The sequence below is a fragment of the Schistocerca gregaria genome, chromosome X (assembly GCF_023897955.1).
Source record: "Schistocerca gregaria isolate iqSchGreg1 chromosome X, iqSchGreg1.2, whole genome shotgun sequence".
Lineage (NCBI taxonomy): Eukaryota > Metazoa > Arthropoda > Insecta > Orthoptera > Acrididae > Schistocerca > Schistocerca gregaria.
In genome coordinates this window covers 768,859,102-768,885,373 of record NC_064931.1, presented here as the reverse complement: position 1 = coordinate 768,885,373, position 26,272 = coordinate 768,859,102, and the positions used below count along the sequence as shown (strand labels likewise).

General features: G+C 44.0%; 1 protein-coding gene across 2 annotated transcripts in view; it reads left to right on the top strand.

Annotated features, from left to right (window-relative positions):
• Positions 1 to 26,272, top strand: part of LOC126298495 (osmotic avoidance abnormal protein 3) — a 349,861-nt gene that overhangs the window by 241,761 nt on the left and 81,828 nt on the right. For both annotated transcript variants that reach the window (XM_049989832.1, XM_049989831.1), the window contains exons 14-15: positions 13,961 to 14,061; positions 17,734 to 17,900. In XM_049989832.1, coding sequence (XP_049845789.1) covers positions 13,961 to 14,061; positions 17,734 to 17,900 — 268 coding nt within the window. The remainder of the gene's footprint in view (positions 1 to 13,960; positions 14,062 to 17,733; positions 17,901 to 26,272) is intronic.

The window sequence follows — 26,272 nt, the reverse complement described above, 5'->3', positions numbered from 1 at the left end:
GGTGCGTAATGTTTCTTTTGTACGTAATCCATATGGCCTTACTCCTATTTCTTTGTGCAGTTGCCATGAAATGCTAACCACTTACGTATCCGAGCATGTTGTACATTTCTTGCCAGTTAAAAATTTGTTGTATACCTCCTTTATGATGTTGCAGTTTTAAGGGCCAGCACCATAATGTCTATAATTCCAATAGCGTTCACCGGCGTGACCAACGGTCCGTGTCTTGCCTTTCTAAAGCGCATCTGTCCGCCAGATACGCTGTTTTTCTAGTACTCTCTTTATCACTGTTGCAGATCCCGTTAACAATTAATTTTAATTTAAAACGTCAAGAAAATCGTCCAGAATGCAGTTATTCGCAAAATAACGATTATGTTTATGGTTTTCAATATTTAAATACGTATTTTATGTGCACTTTTGAAAACTATATAACTTTAGTACTTATTTTTGATAATGAGGGCTGACATAGTCAGTACGGAGGTGACAGTGATCCAGTATTACGGAATTTAGTAAATACCACAACAGTCTCTAATCGCAAATGTTTGTTTTTCAGTTACCGGTTTCAATCATTATGATAATCTTCAGATTGATCTAAAATTTTAAAAAACGTGCATTTTTATGAAAAAACTGTACGTAATAGTAGGCTACCAACTATTACAAGCAGTATCGTAATATACATAGTCTGGCAGGTTACATCTACATCTACATGACTACTCTGCAATTCACATTTAAGTGCTTGGCAGATGGTTCATCGAACCACAATCATACTATCTCTCTACTATTCCGCTCCCGAACAGCGAGCGGGAAAAACGAACACCTAAACCTTTCTGTTCGAGCTCTGATTTCTCTTATTTTATTTTGATGATCATTCCTACCTATGTAGGTTGGGCTCAACAAAATATTTTCGCATTCGGAAGAGAAAGTTGGTGACTGAAATTTCGTGAAAAGGTCTCGCCACGACGAAAAACGTCTATGCTGTAATGACTTCCATCCCAACTCGTGTATCATATCTGCCACACTCTCTCCCCTATAACGCGATAATACAAAACGAGCTGCCCTTTTTTGCACCCTTTCGATGTCCTCCGTCAATCCCACCTGGTAAGGATCCCACACCGCGCAGCAATATTCTAACAGAGGACGAACGAGTGTAGTGTAAGCTGTCTCTTTAGTGGACTTGTTGCATCTTCTAAGTGTCCTGCCAATGAAACGCAACCTTTGGCTCGCCTTCCCGACAATATTATCTATGTGGTCCTTCCAACTGAAGTTGTTCGTAATTTTAACACCCAGGTACTTAGTTGAATTGACAGCCTTGAGAATTGTACTATTTATCGAGTAATCGAATTCCAACGGATTTCTTTTGGAACTCATGTGGATCATCTCACACTTTTCGTTATTTAGCGTCAACTGCCACCTGACACACCATACAGCAATCTTTTCTAAATCGCTTTGCAGCTGATACTGGTCTTCGGATGACCTTACTAGACGGTAAATTACAGCATCATCTGCGAACAGTCTAAGAGAACTGCTCAGATTGTCACCCAGGTCATTTATATAGATCAGGAACAGTAGAGGTCCCAGGACGCTTCCCTGTCTTCGTTAAGTTAACAGAGTAAGCAAATAAAATATATAGCCTTTAATGTCATCGTCACATAAAGTAAAATCTGTTGGTCTCTGTTTCTCCCCCGGCCCTGAGCTGCCCGCGTTTGCTTGTATTGAATTCTGCGAGCCTGCTGTGCCCGCAGCCCTTTTATCGTGTTTTCATATTCTGCTTTGAATTAGTTTAATTATACACTGTACATGTCACAGACAGCCACTAGTAACTAGCTTCTATAATTTTAAATGACGTTCATTATGATACTTTAATTTAAGCTTTAGAGCTTTTATTAATTGGATTTGATTGTGTCCATTTGCATTATGTCGTGTCCTTGCGCCAGCCGCGATTTGTCAAATCCGTTTTCGGCATGTCCACTGTTTCTGTGGCTTTCTTTATCTTTTGACTTGCTCCTGTGAATTGACTTTATTGTACTGGATATTTCTCAGACATTTATTTGCAGCTACAGTTTATAATTTAAACTAATATATAACTGGCAGTCATGTGTGTGTCAGTTGCGTAAGAGTGTATATGTATGTGTGTGTTTGTTGTCTAATTTTGACGAAGGCCTTACTGGCCGAAAGCTACATTGTGACAGTCTTTTGTTGTGCCTATCTGCGACTTAGGATCTCGGCTATATCGTGAGTAGTAACTACCTCTTCATAGTATCGTAATATATATAGACTGGAAGGCTATAGAAAATATACCTATCTTCATGAAGTTAACAGAGTACGCAAATAATACACTACTGGCCATTAAAATTGCTACATCTAGAAGAAAAGCAGATGATAAACGAGTATTCATTGGACAAATATATTATACTAGAACTGACATGTGATTTCAGTTTCACGAAATTTGGATGCATAGATCCAGAGAAATCAGTACCCAGAACAACCACCTCTGGCCATAATAACGGCTTTGATACGCCTAGGCTCAAACAGAGCTTGGATGGCGTGTACAGGTACAGCTGCCCATGCAGCTTCAACACGATACCACAGTTCATCAACAGTAGTGACTGGCGTATTGTGATGAGTCAGTTGCTCCGCCACCATTGACCAGACGTTTTCAATTGGTGAGAGATCTGGAGAATGTGCTGGCCAGGGCAGCAGTCGAACATTTTCTGTATCCAAAAGACCCGTACAGGACCTGCAACATGCAGTCGTGCATTATCCTGCTGAAATGTAGGGTTTCGCAGGGATCGAATGAAGAGTAGAGCCACAGGTCGCAACACATCTGAAATGTAACGTCCACAGTTCAAAGTCCCGTCAATGCGAACAAGAGGTGACCGAGACGTGTAACCAGTAGCACACCATACCATCACGCCGGGTGATACGCCAGTATGGCGATGACGAATACACGCTTCCAATGTGCATTCACTGCGATGTCGCCAAACACGGATGCGACCATCATGATGCTGTAAACAGAACCTGGATTCATCCGAAAAAAGGACGTTTTGCCGTTCGTGCACCCAGGTATGTCGTTAAGTACACCATCTCAGGCGCTCCTTTCTGTGATGCAGCGTCAAGGGTAACCGCAGCCATGGTCTCCGAGCTCATCGTCCATGCTGCTACAAACGTCGTCGAACTTTTCGTGCAGATGGTTGTTGTGTTGCAAACGTCCCCATCTGTTGACTCAGGGATCGAGACGTGGCTGCACGATCCGCCACAGCCATGCGATAAGATGCCTGTCATCTCGTCTGCTAGTGATACGAGGCCGTTGGGGTCCAGCACGGCGTTCCGTATTAGCCTCCTGAACCCACCGATTCCATATTCTGCTAACAGTCATTGGATCTCGACCAACGCGAGCAGCAATGTAGCGATACGATAAACCGCAGTCTCGATAGGCTACAATCCGATCTTTATCAAAGTCGGAAACGTGATGGTACGCATTTCTCCTCCTTACACGAGGTATCAAACAACGTTTCACCAGGCAACGCCGGTCAACTGCTGTTTGTGTATGAGAAATCGGTTGGAAACTTTCCTCATGTCAGCACGTTGTGGGTGTCGCCAGCGGCGCCAACCTTGTGTGAATGCTCTGAAAAGCTAATCATTTGGATACCACAGCATCGTCTTCCTGTCGGTTAAATTTCACGTCTGTAGCACGTCATCTTCGTGGTGTAGCAATTTTAATGGCCAGTAGTGTACATATAACCATAAATAGCATCGTAGAGTTAAATCATGATAAAATGGTAAACACTCATTTCTCGCAATGTCGGGTCGTAGTATTCTTACAATTACGGTACATGCAACTGAGGGTACGTAGCGGCTGTATTTCGTTGGCCGAGCACAGTTTGCAACGCCTTGATTCATAGTCAGAAATATGGTCGTAGGCATTCTCCGTAAAACTAAATTGGATCCATTGAAATGCATTTTAGGAAAGAGCTAGAGTTTAAAGTGGGTCCAAAGAGATACGTTAGTCTAAATTAGTCATGTGTGTGTGAGTTGCGTTTGCGTTTGCGTGAGTGTGTATATGTGTGTTTGTCGTATTCTTGGTAACATTAAGATTGTAACGACTCACTGACACGAGTGTGACTGTTGCTTGCTAACATTATGACACTGGCTGAGCGCGTCCCATGCTGCAGTATCTATTCCACGAAGAAGCGCACACCCGGGTACAATCGTGGGTCTGCACCCAGCCACCAACATTTTTAGATGAAGGCACTGCCCAACTAATCTCCCAGTTGGATAAATGTATTAACAGTTTACTTACTTTTCGTCCATCAGTCTCGTTTTCATTTGACTCCCCATAATACACTGTTGGCTACGAGACTGGCGTTATTGCTGCAATTCTGCCAGCTGTGAGATTGGCAATGCAATGCTTTGGACTGACTCCTCCATGACCCTAGCAAGGATGGATACGAGCAAACCCTGTCACCAGGAAGTTGATCGCCCCATGTGAGGCTCGGTGGGGATGCTGATGGGAAAGAATGGTCGGTCTGGTAAAACGATACTCTGGTGAAGCAGTCTGGACGAGGAGAGACTTCAAACTGTTCTTGTAAGCATCGAAGCCGCACTCACTTCGAGTCTAACCTTTCAGAATACGCGGCGCTCACGCCAGCGTAATTCCTGGTAGGGGAAAGCCTCCTATCTTACCGTGAGACACCAAACCCTCAGCGTCAACTGACTTAGCAAAAGAATTCAAGCTCCAGCAGAAACTGACAGAAGACTTCTGGAATCTCTGGAGCAAAAACTGCTTACTGCTATCCACTTTTCGTCAGTTGAGAACGTCGGTAAAAGGCAGGTGATTAGAATCGGTGGCATCCTTCTTTTCCAGGAAGACGATTTGACACAACAGATGTGGAAAAAAGTGAGGATAAAGGACGTATATTGGGTGAGACGGCATTTATCGAACGTATCCTCATTCCAGAGTGAAGTGAGATTACCTGGCCAATCCAAGTGGCTATATCGTTTGAGGTTGTGCAGATTGAGAAGGATGTTGCGGCTCGTTAAGTGGAATTATGTAGTAAAATTTCTTTGCATTACTCATGTGATCTTTTTCTCTTCGACATAAATAAATGTTCTTGTCCATATGAACGCAAGTGGCGCTTTACTTGGAGCTAAACCGAATAGATGAGTCAACTTAATCCTTCATGCAGAGAAAATATTTTTGAAGATAGATCTCTTGAGAGCGTGTTATCAAACCCCACTTTCAAAAGAAAATAAACAGAAAACGACGATTATCACTCCAATTGGGCTTTAGGAATTTAATTTAATACCATTCGGATTAAGAAATGCACCTAGAACTATCCGAGGTTTATCAATGAGGTACTGCAAGGATTACGTTTCTGTTTCGCCTAAAAAGGTGCCAGTCTGACTTGGCCTAGCTCAGAAGAAGACCCGATGCAACGTCTAACCAAACTTTTCAAACGTCTTGATAAGTATGGTCTGAGGATTAATGTTAGAAAGCCTATGTTTGTCACTCAGAAAATAAGCTTTCTGGGACAAATCACTGTGCCAGAAGGCACCAAACAAGACTTGGAGAGCTTAATAAATATTGTAAAGACATCTCATCCAGAAACAGTGAAACAGTTTCCAGCATTTCTTTGCATGGTCAACTTCTATCGCTATCGTCTAGAAAAAGCTGCACAAAACCAAACTCTTGTAAGTTACTATCTGAAGGAAAGTACGAAAAATGACAAAAGGAACAGTGACACAACTCCAGAAACAACAGTGTAATTTGAAAAATACTATGAAATTCTGGCACAAGCTGGATTACTAACTTTCCCAAGTGTGGAGCATGGAATGTATTGTTTGTGACTGCATCAAACTTCGTTGCAGGAGCAGGAGCAACCCTGCAACACATTCAGGGTGGAATTTGGAAGCCTATACGTTTAATTTCAAAGAAATTTTCCGTTGGTCAGTAGAATTACCTAACTTTTGACAGGGAATTTCTCAATATTCATTTAGTAACAAAGTATTCCAAATGTGCATTTACACAGAACAATGAGAAGGCTTCACCACCGCAGCTCCGTTACCTATTGTATATTTCTAATTCACAACTGATATGAGTCATGTGCTTGGCACAGGAAATATAGTGGCTGATCATCCGTAAAGGTTAGAAGAATTAGAAATGATAGACTATGATGAAACAGTTATTTCACAAGGCAAGATGAAGAACTTCAGAATCTCAAATCAAGTAGCAGTGCTCCACTAAAAATTTAAACAGTTTAAAACCCCTAAGTGATTAAGACTGTGGTGTGACATATCAACTGGAACTGATCGTCCACATATTCCCAAACAATTTAGGAACACAGTTTTTAAGCATTATCACATGATGGCTCATCGAAGTGTGAGGTCGTCAGCAAAATTCCTATCATTCACATTTATCTGGCGAAACTTGAAGCATGTACAACAATGGACTAAGGCGTGTACAGAATGCCAGAAGATCAAAATAACAAGGTTTACTATGTCAACTATTGGAAAATTCCCCATTGTCGATTAACGTTTAGAGGTGGTACATATTGACGTAGTGGGGCGTCTATCACTCTCCGATGGATTTTACTCACTGTTTAAGCTGTTTCGACATGTTTACCAGCTGGACAGAAGTTATGTCCCTTCGATGCGTTGAAGCAGAGACCGTAACAAAAGAATTTGTTAATGCCTGAATAACCAATTAGGAACATCACACAATACAGTAACAGATCAAAGAACGCTGTTTCTAACTGGCATACGACGAGCCTTAGCAAAGATTTGTAGCTGTAAACTGACTAGACCTACTGCATAACACTAACACACTAATGGAAAAATTGAAAGGTTTCCCTATGCGCTGAAGAGTGCCATGGGAGCCTATGCCACAACTAGATGGAGTTCTATATTACCCACAATATTTCGATGTACTTTCTGGAATGAGAGCAGTACTTCAACAGCAGCAATGTTGTATGGCATATCACTGAAACTGTAATGAAGAAAAAAGTTTTTTTGCAGAATAGAAGATAATTTGTTAGTGGTGACCGGTTTCAATCTATACAGACAATCTTCAGACCACGAGGCATCTGCTTCAGTGATCTGTCAACTCCTCATTGCGAATGAGTCTTCTGGCATACAGGTCAGCTCCGCTCAACGCGGGAGGAAATACCTTGTTGCCTGAAAATGATCTGTATAGTTGGAAACGGGCACTAATAAATTATCTTCTGTTTTGCGGTCGAAGTTGATTTTTACATTGCAACTGAGTATAAACCGCCTTATCCCAAATGTGTTATCAAAAATCATACACTGAAACTACCTGGAGAATTCTCCAGGAACTCATATCTCAATGGATATTGACCTTTCAGCTTAAGTCATCGAAATTAAGAAAGGGATGAATGATCTGAAACTTACAGAGTGTACTCACAACGCCAAAGAAAACTCGTTTCATCCACTAGGATATAAAAAGTACAAGTCATGTGCTTGTTGAAACTGACAAGTTAGACGGTGGCCTCAGGCTACAATATGAAGGTTATTATGAGGTGGTTCAACGTTTATACATGGTTTACCATCTAGATTAAAGATAAATTAATCAACATTTCTACTGATCGACTGCAGCCAGCCTATTTCCTTCCTGATGACAATAAGCATCCAAAACCGTCCAATCACCTCTCAGCTGGGCATTATACGAAGTGTTTCCAAGTGCCCCAGGAAGTTGCAAGATCGGGATATTTGCTGAAATTCTTTGCAAAGTTCACAGACATCACTGAGTGAGGGGGCAAGCGATGTGAGAGCACACAAAAATGTAGTCACTAAAAAGTAAATTATTTATCTCAAGCTGTTCCAAATTGTATTTTCACTCGTTTTACTAATATATCTTTTAAAACACTGTATGAAATTCTCTGCCTGTTGCCGCGCTACGGTTTGTTTATTAAGAGCAAAAATTGTAGAAAAGTGACTTGTGGGATAAAACATATTGTAATCAAAAATGGTCTCTGGTTCATCATACTAAACACAAAGAACAGTCTTACACACTCTCTTTTCACCTCAGAAGCCTACAGATAAATGAATGTCGTTTGTATAAGGCTATAAACAACAACAATAAACTAATTTCAGACATATCAGTGCTCACAAAGTACTGAAAAAGTAAACAGAGGCTACTTCATACTAGGCTAGTAAGTTACTCAAGTGGCGAGTGATTTAGTAAACAGACCTGTGATGTGATGGTTACAATTAATTTCGTGGTTTGGAGCCCCCCCCCCCGCTCCCGTAGCCACTTACCTCGTCAAGGTTCAAAAAGTGGTTCAAATGGCTCTGAGCACTATGCGACTTAACTTCTGAGATCATCAGTCGCCTAGAACTTAGAACTAATTAAACCTAACTAACCTAAAGACATCACACACATCCATGCCCGAGGCAGGATTCGAACCTGCGACCGTAGTGGTCGCTCGGCTCCAGTCTGTAGCGCCTAGAACCGCACGGTCACTCCGGCCGGCTCGTCAAGGTTCAGTATGTACATACTACGTACATGCAAAATAGGCAATATAGCAACCGCGTGGAGCTGTGGCTGGCTGATGCTTGGCCCCTAGACATGCTGAAACGTCAGTCACAAAATTATTTCACTCTGTGTGTCGTAGTCTGCCACCCGAACTCAAATATCACTGGAGCATCATCGTACTGATATGGACGCTGTCAGTAGAATACAGTAGTTGTCCGTGTTTGTTGTGCTCTCTTTTGGTCGGTTATCTGATTCTCGTGGACAAGTGTCACGGTAATTTGGAGTCAATTTGGTAAATGCTGACGTATAACAGGAGTGCTTGTGGAACATGAAATGTCGGCCGTGAAAAAATGAAAGAGCCAAGGCAGCAGAAATCAACGAATTGGAAAAGCCGAAAGGAATTCTGGGGTTTCAAGAGCAGAAAGTTAAAGGCACAAGGTTATGAATACTGAAAGGGTTACCTTCCCTGCACGAAAGAAGTATGCCAAAGTCCTTAAGTCAACACAGTCTGTAATTTTGTTGTTGTGGGTTTGTCTACTCTCACATGAGAATCAGTACGCTGGATTTTAAGTCAAAATTTTTCTATTAGAAAATTCAAGCAACTTTCCGGCATTATTCTGGGTCTTTAACAACTAGTTCTGTAAGGAGAATACTGGGGGCTCCATGCTCTTTGTTCTTCTTTTCTCCCCAGGCACAATGAGTCACTATAAAGCACTTCCTCTAAGGGAAATTGAAGAAGTTCTAAATGACCCCAATGTCACTGCTTCTTCTGATCAGGGTGAAGTAAATCAGACCATTGTCATTGTACAGCTCTTTTGGAAAGCAAATAAAATGTGGAATTTACAAGGAAAATGCAAAGAAGCAGTACTCTGTGTAGATTGTGGGCCTTCGTATTGAATGCTTTGTTGTCTGACAGAAAATAAAGGAAAATATAAAAGGAGAGAAGCATGTGTCATGGTCCCCATTTGGAGATCGACTAAAAATAGTGTTTATTTCAAGGTTATTTCGTTTTTTTTCATTTTACTTTCCTTTTCCTAGGCTCTATGTCAATCATGCAACCCATAAATAAATGTAGAATGAAGAAAAATATTTGGTAGTTAATGGGTTAATCGACAGCTCTGGCGAGAGGAACAGCATCTATCAAAATGGTTCAAATGGCTCTGAGCACTATGGGACTTAACATCTATGGTCATCAGTGACCTATAACTTAGAACTACGTAAACCTAACTAACCTAAGGACAGAACACAGCACCCAGTCATCACGACACAGAGAAAATCCCTGACCCCGCCGGGAATCGAACCCGGGAACCCTGGCGCGGGATAGCATCTATCCACAAAGTTAAAATAAGTTTCCGAAACCATGAAAACATCTGTCCCTGTACGACTGGATAAACTCTGAGAGTCCCATCTCTTACAAGATAAGCTTCACTGCAGTATCTATTGTTTCATTTGCCCTCATTCGCCAAAGCAACTTGCAGAGCACAGTCCACATCAGTCGACAGTTGACCACCAGCGACACAATGTACAATCGTAGCTCGCCCACTTGTCGTTTCCTCATTAAGCAGAGCTGCTAAATCGCTCACCACTTGACTAAATTACTGGCCCAGTGGTGAAAGCAAGTGCGTACGCCTACTCGTCCTCAGCATGCAATGCAAAATACTGCACTGGCCAAGCCGGGTTTTGTATAAAGTAGTTGTGGTTTTAACTATACGCAATGGTGCTGGAAATTTTGCTGTGACACCGGAAGCCGTGCGTTGTCACTTGTGCGACCCAGCCCTTTCCGGGAACGTCACAAATCTACACTATCTGATAAAAAATACTTGCACACCTGTTAATGCAAATTAATATAGGGCATCCCCAGCCTTCGCCTTGATGATGCCGTTAACTCTGCTGGCGACACTTTCAATTAGCTGTCTGGATGTCTGTGGAGGAATGGCAGCCTATTCTTCCTCAAGAGCCAGAGAAGATAGCGATGTCGGACCCTAGGTCTGGAGTGAAGTCGAAGTTCTAACTTACTCCAGTGTTGTTTCATTGGGTTCAGGACGGGATTCGGGACGGACCAGGCCACTTCAGGGATCTTATAGGCAACAAACCATTGCCTCACAGATGATGCTTTATGACAGGGTGGATGATCATGTTGATAAAAACACTCATCATCCATAAACTGTTCTCCTACTAAACGCAGCACACAAGGCTGTAAAATGATCTCATACCCTTCCACATTTAGCGTTTTCTGAAGTCGAATAAGCGGACCACATCCTAACCACGAAAAACACTCCCGTACCGTAACTCTACCTACTCTGTACTTACACTGCTGGCCATTAAAATTGCTACACCAAGAAGAAATGCAAATGATAAACAAATATATTGGACAATATATTGGACAAATATATTATACTAGAACTGACATGTGATTACATTTTCACGCAATTTGGGTGCATAGATTATGAGAAATCTACCCAGAACAACCACCTCTGGCCGTAATAACGGCCTTGATACGCCTGGGCATTCAGTCAGACAGAGCTTGGATGGCGTCTACAGGTACAGTTGCCCACGCAGCTTCAAGACGATACCACAGTTCATCAAAAGTAGTGACTGGCGTATTGTGACGAGCCAGTTGCTCCGTTACCATTGACCAGACGTTTTCAATTGGTGAGACATCTGGAGAATACGCTGGCCAGGGCAGCAGTCGAACATTTCCTGTATCCAGAAAGACCCGTACAGGACCTGCAACATGCGGTCGTGCATTATCCTGCTGAAATGTAAGGTTTCGCAGGGATCGAATGAAGGGTAGAGCCACGGGTCGTAACACATCTGAAATGTAACGGTCACTGTTCAAAGTGCCGTCAATGCGAACAAGAGATAACCGAGACGTGTAACCAATGGTACTCCATACCAACACGTCGGGTGATACGCCAGTATGGCGATGACGAATACACGCTTCCAATATGCGTTCACCGCGATGTCGCCAAACACGGATGCGACCATCATGATGCTGTAAACAGAACCTAGATTCATCTGAAAAAATGACGTTTTGCCATTCGTGCACCCAGTTTCGTCGTTGAGAACATCATCGCAGGCGCTCCTGTCTGTGATGCAGCGTCAAAGGTAACCGCAGCCACGGTCTCCGAGCTGATAGTCCATGCTGCTGCAAACGTCGTCGAACTGCTGTCTTGCAGACGTCCTCATCTGTTGACTCAGGGATCGAGACGTGGCTGCACGATCCGTTACAGCCATGCGGATAAGATGCCTGTCATCTCGACTGCTAGTGATACGAGGCCGTTAGGATCCAGTCCGGCGTTCCGTATTACCCTCCTGAACCCACCGATTCCATATTCTGCTAACAGTCATTGGATCTCGACCAACGCGAGTAGCAATGTCGCGATACGATAAACCGCAATCGCGATAGGCTACAATCCGACCTTTATCAAATTCAGAAACGTGATGGTACGCATTTCTCCTCCTTACACGAGGCATCACAACAACGTTTCGCCAGGCAACGCCGGTCAACTGCTGTTTTTGACTGAGAAATCGGTTGGAAACTTTCCTCATGTCTGTACATTGTAGGTGTCGCCACCAGCGCCAACCTTGTGTGAATGTTCTGAAAAGCTAATCATTTGCATATCATAGCATCTTCTTCCTGTCGGTTAAACTTCGCGTCTGTGGCACGTCATCTTTGTGGTGTTGCAATTCTAATGGCCAGTAGTGTATATGTTTGGACTGCACATCATGGCAGGTAAATTTCTCCAAGCATTCGCCCAACCCAAATCCTTCCATCGGACAGTCACAGAGTATAGCGTGATTAATCGTTCCAAATGACTCGTTTATGTTCATCCGATGTCCAGTATAGTCTCTCTTTACACCACCTCAAGGGTCGCTTAGCTTTGATCAATCGCTCTCCTCAATGCTCGAGGTTCCTGTGCTTCAATACATGTGCTCTGCATAGTTTTGGTTTAGCTGTGATCGTTCCTTTGCGTTTCCACTTCACAGTCACATCACCAACAGTCTGCTTGGACAGCTGTACAACAGTTGAGGTGACCCTGATGTATTTGTTACTCAGGAAGGAGGGAAGGAAGATTTGAGTTTAACGTCCCGTCGGCAGCGCGATCATTAGAGACAGAGTACAACCTCCAGTTACGAACGGATGGAGAAGGATATCAGCCGTGTCACTTTCAAACGAACCATCCCAGCATTAGCCCGTAGCCATTTAGGAAAAATCAGGGAAAACCCAAACATGAATGGCCAGGCTGGGTTTTGAACCGTCTTTTTCCCGAATGCTAGTCCAATGTACTAACCACTGCGCTATGTCGCTCGGTTAACTAGTGGCCGAGCGGTTCTAGGCGCTTCAGTCTGGAACCGCGAGGCCGTTACGGTAGCAGGTTCGAATCCTGCCTCGGTCATGGATGTGTGTGATGCCCTTAGGTTAGTTAGGTTTAAGTAGTTCTAAGTTCTAGGGGACTGATGACCTCCGATGTTAAGTCCCATAGTGCTCAGAGCCATTTGAACCAATTTTTCGGTTAAATACTCAGTGGCATCCAATGATAGGCCATATTCGAAATTACAGAGCTGTGCTGACGGAACCATTCTGCTGTCGCTGCTTCTCTACTAACAACAAAATACTCCCCACCTCCTTTTCTACTTGAAGGTCCGTCTTTCGTGGCATCTGGCGGTCTATTCTGCATTACAGGGGAGTCTCCGAAGACTTTTGATGAGATATTGCATTTACTGAGCAATCATTTTCTAGAGATTGCACATGTTAACAACAGGAGAATAAACACCTATTGGTACGCATCCTGATAACTGCGCTATTCGTGCGCAGAGATAAACACTCAGCGTTTGGATGCGTACTTTGATCTTGGTACTGGTTAAAAAAAAAAAAAAAAAAAAAGGCTCTGAGCACTATGGGACTTAACTTCTGAGGTCATCAGTCCCCTAGAACGTAGAACTACTTAAACCTAACTAATCTAAGGACATCACACACATCCATGCCCGAGGCAGGATTCGAACCTGCGACCGCAGCGGTCGCGCGGCTCCAGACTGAAGCGCCTAGAACCGCTAGGCCACTTGGTTCTGAATTAGAACATCGGCGACAGTGAGTCCCAGACTACACCGGGTATATTTAATCCGTACACTGCTCCTTCACTTTCAACGGAACAAGAAGCGATTTAAAATTTCTTAAGTTTAAAATCAGCAGGTGTACAATTAGCACTTCGTATTATTCAGTTTTACATTATGCAATATTATTTTCCCTGGTGTATATTATTTATGCCATTGCTGAACTGTTTCCTTTTACATACCCGCATCCGTATAACCTAAAATAATATGACTGTAAAGAAAATGAAAAGTTTCCCGTAATGATTTTTCTTTGAGTACTGTACGTTCTTTAAAATTGGCTTTTTTTTTCAACTGAACCGTGCGAAATACTGGACTGTCTCGTTCAGTGAGAATAATCGAGTACTTCTTTGTCGACAGTGATTTGGAAGCAATAAAAAAGGAAGCATCGTGGAATGAAGACACGGAGCAATGGAAGTTACCTGACCTAGTCATCACGCGGACCAGACTGCCTCCAACAGGTAATGGGGACCTGCTCTTCTCTCTAATTATACTTAATGTAGCACTATGTTAACCACATACTACATGCGCATTGCGCTATTTACTTTCAACCAAAGATGACGCATAATTCCACATATTCATATGGCCACATTACACGTCATTATACACTCTAAGACAAAAAGACAAAGAAAAAGACAACGCACTACGGAGGAATTGTCTGAATGGGATGGAAATCGGTAGATATTATGTACATATATAGAAAAACAAATGATTACCGTTTCACAAGAATTGGATGATTTATTCAAGAGAAAGAATTTCACAAATTCAGAAAGTCAATAACTCGCAGCTCCACCTCTCTCCCTTATGTATGGCGTTTATTGATAGAGTTCCTGGATATCCTCCTGAAGGGTAGCGTGCCAAATTCTGTCCAATTGGGGCGTTAGATCGTCAAAATCCCGAGATGGTTGGAAAGTCATGCCCATAACGCTCCAAAAATTCTCAGTTGGGGAGCTGCGCCTTATTATTTAAAGGACGATTGTATGGTGTATCAAATGAAATTTGTCACTAGTTTGACAATTTATTGATAGGCAGGACGTATCAACTTATCTCGGATGGAGTGTTATCGACAGGTATGCCTCAGGGAGGTGTGCGGAAACCCTTCCCTTTCAAGCTGTATATTCATAAGCTTGAGGACAATATTAACTGCAGCTTCAAACTTTTTGCAGATGGTGCGGTTATCTATAATGAAATACCCTCTGAGAAAAGTTACACTAATATTCAGTAGGATGATGATAATATTTCAAAATGGCGCAAAACTCGGCCACTTACGTTAAATGTTCAGAAGTGTGAGGTTGCGCAGTTCATACAAAATAAAACATGTAGTGCCCTGTGACTGCTATATCAGTGAGACATAATTCGAATTGGTCAACTAATCCAAATACCTGAGTGTAACAATCTGTAGGCATGTGAAGTGGATCGATCACATGGGCTCCAGTAAAGCAGGTTCATTGCTAGAATTCTAGAGAAATGTAATCAGTCTGCAAAAGAGACTCCTTACAAAACACTCATGCGACCCATTCTAGAATATTGCTCAAAAATATGGGAGCCTTACTAAATAAGCCTAACGGGGGGATTTGAACGTACACAAGTTTGTTGGACCCGTGGAAGAGTTACAGTGATGCTGAAGAAATTAAATTGGTAGGCACATGAAGATAGATTCACACTGTCCGGAGAGAACCTACTTACAAAGTTTCGAGAATCAGCTTTAAGTGATGTACAGCTATACTTCAATCCCCTCCCATAGGGATCCTGGCGCAAGATTATTCTAATTGCAGCCTGCACAGAGGCGTTCAAGCAATCATTCCTTTCACATTGCATAGGTGTACGAAACGGAAAACAAAATCTTCTGAACAGGCCTTGGAGGCCCAACGGTACCGACCGGCCGCCGTGTCATCCTCGACCCTGAGACACCATCGTATGTGGATACGGAGGAGCATGTAGACAGCACACCGCTCTCCTGTGTGTTGTCAGTGTTTCTGACCCGCGCCGCTACCTCTCAATCGAACAGATCCTCAGTTGTGCTCACAAGGGCTGAGTGCACCACATTTGCTAACAGTACTCGGTAGGCCCGGACGTTGACCCGTACAAGTGCCAGCCAAGCCCGACAGCGTTTAACTTTGGTGATCTGACGGGAAATGGTGTTACCACCGCGGCAAGGCTGTTGGAATATGAAACGGAAAGAACTCCTAATAGCTGGTACAAGGGGATGTACCATCTGCCATGCAGGTCGCAATTGTTTGCACAGTATGGATGTACAAGGGCGTGCCAAAACGTAATGCCTCCGAATTTTTTTACGCAAAAGCTCGTAAAGTTTAAAAAATAAATCTTATTAAAATTCTGCATATTTATTCGTCATGTCTACATATTTATTTTTCAGTATCACCACCCTGGCGACGAACACAATTTTCCCACAGAAACACCGGTTTGTTGATACCATCACTGTAGAATGTTTGACTTTCTTTATGAAGCCACAACGTCACCTCTGTTTGCATCCCTCCATAACCATGAAAGTGAAGTCCTCGAAGGTGTTCGTTAAGTTTGCTCCCTTGTTTTCTGGCTCAAAATGGTGAACCCAGCTTTCATCACCTATCACAGTGTTGTTAAGGAACCCGTCACCTTCACGCTCAAGACGCTAAAGAAATTATTGACAGATGTTTCATGTCGGAGTGGGCATGCGAGGCACCCAAAATGCACACACTTTTCTGTGCCGCAATTATGTAATGATGGCCTCGTGATACCCACACTTACCTGAGAGCCGTATCTGTGTTATACTATGACTTTCTGTGATGAATTCATTAACACGACTCTGATTAGTTTCGTCGGCTGCCTTACGCTGTTGTCCACTCCGAGCTCTGTCATACATGCTGAGGGTAGCACCACCGTTTCCTTCATTACGAGCACGAACAATCCAACGTCACACAATACTGATGTCGATACAATAATCACGGTTCACAGCTTTCATTCTTCTATGGATTTCAATTGGAGGCACGTTTTCTGCAGTTAGAAACTCGATGACAGTGCGCTGTTTCTCACTCATCGACATAGTTACGTAACATATCGCCATTTTATACGCTACAATTCGGAGCCCGCTAGCGGTAGAGGGTTGCAACTTGCATCAGTGAAGCAGGAAAGCCGACAGAGCAATATGCGTGACATTTAATACCTCAGCCGATACTGAGAACAGAATGAAAAATACGGAGGCATTACTTTTTAGACGTATAAGGCATTTTCTACGAACGCTATCTTTACTTAGACTGTTAGTTAAGAGCGCTGGAAATGGAAAGTGGCTGTGCCTTTTCACGTGACCAAGTTAGTTCCCACTGAAACGTCCCCTTTGGAAAATTATAAATGACTGTGCTGGTAAACTTTTACGTTATTTCATTTTTAAACACCTGAGCAAAACTGAACGTACTCAGACATTTCTCTCTTTACTTATTCTGATCAACACTAAACTGACATACAATAATTTTAGCGCAACGCAATCTGACTTTCAATAATCCCTACAAAAGAATGGCCCTGACTAACAATAACCTATACCTTTGATGAATCACTTACCTCACAAAAATCTTCGTTACTCGAACTACTGCCACACAGCGAGCGCCAATACTGCCAGCTAAATCAGAGGTTCTAACTACTGAAGGCACTAACTACTGATAGGCATAGTTAGCAAATGAAAGATTTTGATAGAGAACAGACAATGTATTTACTTTAATAATGTTCAAAAGTCATCACATATATATCAGTTCATGATATCCAATATTACAAATCTACTTTTTCTGATGGACACACGTCCAGATCGTCCGCTCTCAAAATTCTGCCATCTCTCTCCCCACATCCACCACTGCTGGCGGCTCACCTCCAACTGCGCAACGCTACGCGCTGTTCACATCCATCTGCCCAACACTACAATAGCAAATATTCCAACAATGCAAACCAGCCACATACTGGACACAGCACAGTCAGTGATTTTCATACAGAGCGCTACGCGACGTTACCAACATAAAAACCTAAACAGCCCACTTACACCACTACTGCCAGCTCCGCAGTTAGCTTTGTCGAGTGATGTATAACAGTAGCGTTCGTCTCGTCAGTACTGAGAGTGATAGCGTCAGAATGAGATTTGTTGGTGACAGGTCTGCAGCCGAACGGCATCAGCCTGCGGACGTCATCGGCGGCGTGGTCGCCCAGCGGCTCGTCCAGAGGCAGCTCCACGGCCAACGAGTCCAGCCACTCCACGTCGCCTCCCATCCTCACCAGGTCGCCCGAGTTCGTCGAGCCGGACAACAAGGTTGTCTTGCAGGTACGTCGCACTGTAACAGTTTAAAAGTCTAAACGCAAATCAAGTGTCCAGTTACACTGAAGTGCCAAAGAAACTTGTATAGGCTTGCGTATTCAAATGCTGAGATATGTAAACAGGCATACGGTGCTGCGGTCGGCAACGCCAATATAAGACAACAAGTGTCTGGCCCAGTTGTTAGATCGGTTACTGTTGCTACAATGGTAGGTTATCAAAATTTAAGTGAGTTTGAACGTTGTGTTATAGTCGGCGCACGAGCGATGGGGCACAGCGTCTCCGAGGTAGCGATGAAGTGGGGATGTTCCCGTACGACCATTTCAAGAGTGTACCGTGAATATCAGGAATCCGGTAAAACATAAAATCTCCGACATCGCTGCGGCCGAATGTAGTATACAATTTTAGTTTTTTTTGTGAATTTTCTCATTGTTTTCAAGTATCACTTGTCCACAGTGGATTTTTGTTGCAGAAACCAGAGTAGACAGTGTCTATACACTGAAGCACCAAAGCAACTGGTATAGGCATGTGTATTCAAATACAGAGACATGTAAACAGGCAGAATACGATGCTGCGATCCGCAATGCCTAAATAAGACAATAAGTGTATGGCGCAGTTCTCAGATCATCTACTGCTCCCTCAAATGGCAGGTTCGTGTGATGGAACACAGCATCTCTGAGGTAGCGATAGAGTGGGGATTTTCCCGAACAACCTCTTCATGAATGTACCGTGAATACCAGTAATCCCATAAGACATCAAATCTCCGACCTCGCTGAAGATGGAAGAAGATCCTGCAAGAAAGGGACCAACGAAGATTGAAGAGTACCGTTCAACGTGACAGAAGTGCAACCCATTCCGCAAATTGCTGCGCATTCCAATGCTGGACCTTCAGCAAGTGTCAGCGCGCGCACCATTTAACGAAACATCATCGATATGGGCTTTCGGAGCCGAAGACACACTCGTGTACCCTTGATGACTGCAGATAATTAGCTTGATGCCTCGCCCGTGCCCAGCAACACTGACATTGGAATGTTGATGACTGGAAACATGTTGCCTGGTCTGACGAGTCTCGTTTCAAATTGTATCGAGCGAATGCACTTGTTCGTGTGGGGAGAAAACCACATGAATCCACGGACCCCGCATAGCAGCAGGGCACTCTTCAAGCTGGTGGAGGCTCTGTCATGATGTAGTTGTAGTGGTATGGGACCCCTGATACGTCTAGATACGACTCTGTCAGGTGACATGTAAGTATGCATCCTGTCTGGTCACCTGCATCCATTCATGTCCGACCGAGCGAGGTGGCGCAGTGGTTAGCACACTGGACTCGCATTCGGAAGGACGACGGTTCAATCCCGCGTCCGGCCATCCTGATTTAGGTTTTCGGTGATTTCCCTAAATCGCTATAGGCAAATGCTGGGATGGTTCCTTTGAAAGGGCACGGCCGACTTCCTTCCCCGTCCTTCCCTAACCCGATGAGACCGATGACCTCGCTGTTTGGTCTCTTCCCCCAAACAATCCAAATCCATTCATGTCCATTGTGCATTCCGACGGACTTGGGAAATTCCAGCAGGATAATGTGACACCCCACACGTCCAGAGTGGCTCCAGGAACACTCTTCTAAGTTTAAACACTACGCTGGCCACCAGACTCCACAGACATGAACATTATAGAAGAGATAGAAGAGATAGAGAAGATCCAACGGAGAGCAGTGCGCTTCGTTACAGGATCATTTAGTAATCGCGAAAGCGTTACGGAGATGATAGATAAACTCCAGTGGAAGACTCTGCAGGAGAGACGCTCAGTAGCTCGGTATGGGCTTTTGTTAAAGTTTCGAGAACATACCTTCACCGAAGAATCAAGCAGTATATTGCTCCCTCCTACGTATATCTCGCGAAGAGACCATGAGGATAAAATCAGAGAGATTAGAGCCCACACAGAAGCATACCGACAATCCTTCTTTCCTCGCACAATACGAGACTGGTATAGAAGGGAGAACCGATAGAGGTACTCAGGGTACCCTCCGCCACACACTGTCAGGTGGCTTGCGGAGTATGGATGTAGATGTAGATTATTGAGCATATCTGGGATGCCTTGCAAGATGCTGTTCAGGAAAGGTCACCACCCCCGCGTACACTTACGGATTTATGGACAGCCGTGCAGGATTCATTGTGTCAGTTCCCTCCAGCACTACTTCAGACATTAATCAAGTCGTCACGTCGTGTTGCGGCACTTCTGCGTGCTTGCGAGGGTCCTATACGATATTAGGCAGGTGTACCACTTTCTTTGGCTCTTCATTATACTTGGTAGAAATAAGAGAAATTGTGTCCCGAGGAATGTCTGTGCTCTAAGAAAACCACATTTTTGTCAGATATTCGAAAAGCGTGTGAAACAATACCAAACATTGTTTCTGTCTGTTTCACACAATCAAGAAAACTGTCGTATGACAGGTGCTAACACTACTAATGAATGAACATATATTGTACTACAATTTTTTTAACCTAGGTAATATGATATCAGGAATATATGAACATGTAACTAATATTTCGACTCCGTTTTCAAGCCTGAACAAAGGGGCGCAGAGGTTATTACAATGGAATCGTATTTGGTTCGCATAGTACTAAAATCTCTATCTGGTCATCCAGATCTGTTTTATATACTTTCCTTAAATTGCTTGAGGTAAATGACAGCATGATACCTTTCAAAATACCAGTCGTTGACGGGACGTTAAACACTAGTGTTCCTTGAAACTTCCTGGCAGATTAAAACTGTGTGCCCGACCGAGACTCGAACTCGGGACCTTTGTCTTTCGCGGGCAAGTGCTCTACCATCTGAGCCACCGAAGCACGACTCACGCCCGGTACTCACAGCTTTACTTCTGCCAGTATGTCGTCTCCTATCTTCCAAACTTTACAGAAGCTCTCCTACGAAACTTGCAGGACTAGCACTCCTGAAAGAAAGGACACAGCGGAGACATGGCTTAGCCACGGCCTGGGGGATGTTTCCAGAATGAGATTTTCACTCTGCAGCGGAGTATGCGCTGATATGAAACTTCCTGGCAGATTAAAACTGTGTGCCCAACCGAGACTCGAACTCGGGACCTTTGCCTTTCGCGGGCAAGTGCTCTAGAGCCGGTCGCGGTGGTCTCGCGGTTCTAGGCCCGCAGTCCGGAACCGCGCGACTTCTACGGTCGCAGGTTCGAATCCTACCTCGGGCATGGATGTGTGTGATGTCCTTAGGTTAGTTAGGTTTAAGTAGTTCTAAGTTCTAGGGGACTGATGACCACTGATGTTAAGTCCCATAGTGCTCAGAGCCATTTAAACCGGTCTTTAAGTGAAGGCATTCGGCGACTGCGTTGTCCGTGGTGAGAGGCAATGCCTGAAATTTGGTATTCTCGGCATGCTCTTGACACTGTGGATATCAGAATATTAAATTCCGAAATGGAATGTCCCAAACATCTAGCTCCAACTACCATTCAACGTTCAAAGTCTGTTCATTCCCGCAGCCATAATCACGTTGGAAATCTTTTCACATGAATTAACTGAGTGCAAATGAAAGCTCCACCAATTCCCTGCCGTTTTATACCTTTTGTACGCGATACTACCACCATCTGTATATGTGTATATCTCTATCCCATGACTTTTGTCACCTCAGTGAAACTACAGCGTCGGGCCTCCATGGTTGTGAAGACAAGATTGCAGACATCGCGTCATGGAGTTGAACAGCTCTAGCATGTAGTCCTGTGATATTCCATCCCACGTCGCTTGCATCTGAGGGCGCAGTTCCCGCAGATTGGTGGATGGAGGGGAAGTCCCGATGATACACGCTATGGGACCCCACACATTCTTGATCAGGGAGAGATCAGGTGATGCCGCTGGCCATGGCAAAGTATCCACAGCTACAACGCAGACTGGGGAGGTGGCAGCGATGTGACGATGAGTGTCATCCTTTTGAAATAGGGTATGGGCGTGGGCGTCCACAAACGGAAGAGCCACCGGATGCAGGGTCCCATTTAGGTACCACGTGGCTGCCACGGAAACCGTTACGAACACTAACAGTGAATGGGTGCCATAGTATATCGCTTCCCACACCACAACAGGCTCGCAGCCTTATGACGGGAGACCACAAACTGATCTTCAAGGAGCTCTCCACTACGCGTCCAGAGATACACCCATTGTTCGTCGCCTCCAAGGCAAAAGCAGAACGTGTCACTAAAGATGACGCACTACCAGACTGCAGGGCCTCATGTCCGTCGGTGTGCGTGCGTGAGTGGAAGGCATCGTAACGGTCGGCGTGCAGTGATCCCTGCAACATGCAGCCACCTGCCAATAGTATTAGAACTTACGGCATGATGCATAGAGGACTGATTGGCCTCTATCATTGCCATTGGATCTGATCACACATGGCAGACGGTCTATAAGTCCTTCCTGCTCGTAGTGCGTGTCGGATCCCCAGATCCTACAAGTCGTGCATGCAAGCCTTCCTGCGTTCATTCCCGCCAACAACGGGCAATGGTGGTGTCCGTGCGACTGGTGTGGCGCGCGATACGACGATAGGACCTCCCAGCCTCCCACAGCTTCACGATGCGCCCGGCCGCTCTCGAACTCGTCCAGCTGGGGAACCTGCTGTCGAACGCGTGCACATTCACATGATGCTCTTGTGATGCTACTCAGTATCATACTGGCCAGCACAGCAATTTGGAGGCCTCTTGTATCAACCGATGGGAAAATGACGTTCTGGTCCCACTCACGCTCCCTGAGTATGTGGCTGACTGGTGCAAAATTAATCATTGGCATAGCTGAGGGTGTGCAATATACCCACCCAGTTTCCAGCGGATGTGCACAATTTCACCTCGAGTAAACATCTCTTAAATGAGAATTGTCGACCACTTTCCTGAACCATCTCCTGTTAATGAGCGTCCTACATTGCTACATGTAGTTTTCTACCTACGTATTCCCTGCTATCAGCTGATATCGTGCCTCAACAATTCAAGCGGCGTTGTTCCATGCATCGAACGTTCTACTGCGGTGTTCCTGCATTTATTAGACGCGCAGTGAGCAGAGGTAACCTTGTAATGCGGCGTATCCTGTACTCTGCAAGAAGGAAATGACTCTGGATGGCGTCTCTGTGACCAGTTGATGTTGTTCAGCGTTGAATTTACGACTAATTTGCTACAACGTGGTCCGTCTATTCGTTGCTACAGTTATCACATTGCATTGCCTAAGAGGTGTAGCATCCACGATCTGGCCCAGGATAAAATGAACATGTAACGCTCCTCCAAGTCGTATGACACGTTAAATTTGTCCATTCGTGTGACAACACGAACGCTCGCATGGCTCCAATTGCTCACCATCGCTCAGGCTACTCTCTGGAGTTTGTTACGAAACATTCATTCGATCGATCTTATATTGCTCATACGTGTGGGATTCATACAAAATAGGAATAACACAGTGTATTGGAAGCGTATGGAGAAGGGCGGCAGGAATGGTCACGGATTTGTTTGACTCACAGGGGAGCGTCACGGAAATGCCGAAAAACCTGAACTATCTGACAGCTAGGCTAGGTACTGCTACCGTTTAGCTCTCGCAGCTATTAATTCTGTATCCGCCTTTGAAACGAATAATGAACTCTGCTGGATTTAGTTATTCGAAATTAGTGTTTAAGTCTTTCAAGAAATTCGTGTGATTTTTAAGGTGATATTATGTTCTGATAAGGAATACACCATATGTTCGTTAAAGTCCGGACACTAATCACTATTTGTACAGAAAATTATACAGTCATGACATAGAGTATCAACAGTCGTCGAAATCCAACATGGATAAAATAACATAGCGTAATAAGCCACTTACAGATTTCGAACCCCATCATCTTTCCTAAATCTCTCGCCGCTAAAGTTATTTAATAAAATGGACAAAACAAAAATGTCTCCCTACTTTGATACTGCCACTTTTTGTCATGAAACGAAATAAATGAAGCTATTTCAAACATTATATTAGGACTACATTATCTCTATCTTATTCCTGAAATTAATACAACATAATGACTTGATATCTGTTCACCATCGACCTCGAAGGACGAAGCGCTTTTAGAGGAGAGGTTGAGCGGAGTACCTTCCACCCAAAGTGTTTCCCATCTGAACCTGGTCTATGGCAGGTACTGAATTAAAAATGCAAATAATGCCTCTTCCTCTATTACAACAATACAACACTGAAAAAAATAATTGTTTGCACAACAGCTTGATGCAAATGGAAGTCCTGTTGAATTAAAATATTCTTGTTCATCTCATGGAGAGAACTGCAGTTGGACTGCTCCAGTTTGCTCTTTCCGAACAGATATCTCCTGGTCACATCTCTATCCGTAAATGCTCTCACGTTTGCGACATGGCACGTCACAGAGATTATTAAATTCACATGAATAATTAAAACATAGTATTTCTTAACAGCCATTCCCAGAACAAAATCGTGGCTCACTTGAGACGCAAATGTCACTAATAATTATGCTATTTATAATTAATTTCATAGCAAGTCGTCAACTTAAGTGGACCATTCAAGACTTGATTATTTCTGTTCGTTTTATTTCGTTGTCGTCAACATGACTGTAATGACATTACTTGCCGCACAGCTTGCAGCTCCACAACAAATTACCATATGCACGAATGCTTACTGTTCGTCCCCATTCAAACTACACGATTTGAATCGTATGACAATCTTCTATGTTAGTGATTCTGAAGGAGAGTTTAACACTCATTGTCTCCAGCGCACTAGCTCTTGTTGTCTTATGGATTCGCGTGGCAGTGACTATTATTGATCCTCACACGTAAGGTCAGAGTTGAACGTTCTGTTGACATAGAGGTCCTTAGTTACCCGACATTAGCTTGGACTGGATAAGAATGCGGAACAAAGTGAGCGTGGCCTTGCTTAAGAGTTCGCCTGACAGCCACTGTAGCTGATTCAGGAAAATCATTGAAAACCTAAATCCAGATTATCCGAAGAGAATTTGAACCCCGTTTCTCCTGGATGTAATTCAAATGTCAATCTTAATTCTTCCTCCTCCGGTGTAGGAAAGTGAATCATCCAGCCTCCATAGTGGAGCTCCATGACCCAGGCTAGTTCACTTTGAACACTGGTCATAAATAAATTTTGATAGCCGGTATTCGGCCGGCGAATGGAGAAGAGGTGGTACTGTACAGTTCATGATTACACTCTACGCCGAATACCTGGTTTAAATTCAAAAGCCGGCCGCGGTGGTCTCGCGGTTAAGGCCCTCAGTCCGGAACCGCGTGACTGCTACGGTCGCAGGTTCGAATCCTGCCTCGGGCATGGATGTGTGTGATGTCCTTAGGTTAGTTAGGTTTAAGTAGTTCTAAGTTCTGGGGGACTGATGACTATAGATGTTAAGTCCCATAGTGCTCAGAGCCATTTTTTTAAATTCAAAAACATCTGCGCAGTGTCTAATGGAGTGAAGGTATGTAACACTATTATTAGTGATCGACCCATCAGATAGGAACATTTTTCTTTGCGGATCCTCGGGTATTCTTTGCGAAGGGTAGGCTGTGTGCCAGCACTGGATTTCACCCTCCCGCTGCTGAGATAGCTCACCTCTCAGGTGAAGAGGTCAGTCGACATCGAGCTTGGACACGTGAGGCAGTGACGCTATAAGTCTCACACGGAACCCCCTGAGTGTGACGTAGCAAAAGGTCAATGGTGTTTACAGCATTCGACGCCCCACATATTTTCTCCCATGCAGCCACAATATTGGCTGCTAATGGCAACAGGGGGCGGGATTGGAGGTATCGAATCGCAAATCGTGAGCACAGCATGAGGCTACAGAGCGTATTTGAACGTCTTAGTCCACGAGTAACTCACATCAGTGTTACAGTGCTGATGGTGTTGATACAAATCAGAGAGAGAGCAACGGTAAACGAAGCAAACGTTGCGTTACATCTACAACAACAGTTGCCGAAGTTGACATTTCTTCAGGAAGGAACACAAGGAATTTCGCAGAGCGAAAAGGAAGTGGCAGATGAAGTATTAGGGTTTCTGCAAGATGAGTTAGTGGAATGTGTGGTGTCGTATACAACGATGACGATACGAGCTTAACAAGTCAAAGTGGCACAGAAACAGGTCTCGACCGATGTAGTTCATCATCCTTGTCGGACAGGGAGCCAGAAATCCCGTCTCCAGTGAAACGTAGTAAAGAACAATTGTTGTCCAAGGAGCAGCTACTAAACATAATTACGTACATGGAAGATCATCCACAGCAAATTAAAGAAACAATTGTCAACAGATTACGAATAAGTCCAGAGCAATATGACCCTGTAGTACATAAGAAAAGCTACAGATAGTCAAGGAAGGACAAGGCGCACTTGTTACAAAAACTGGTGT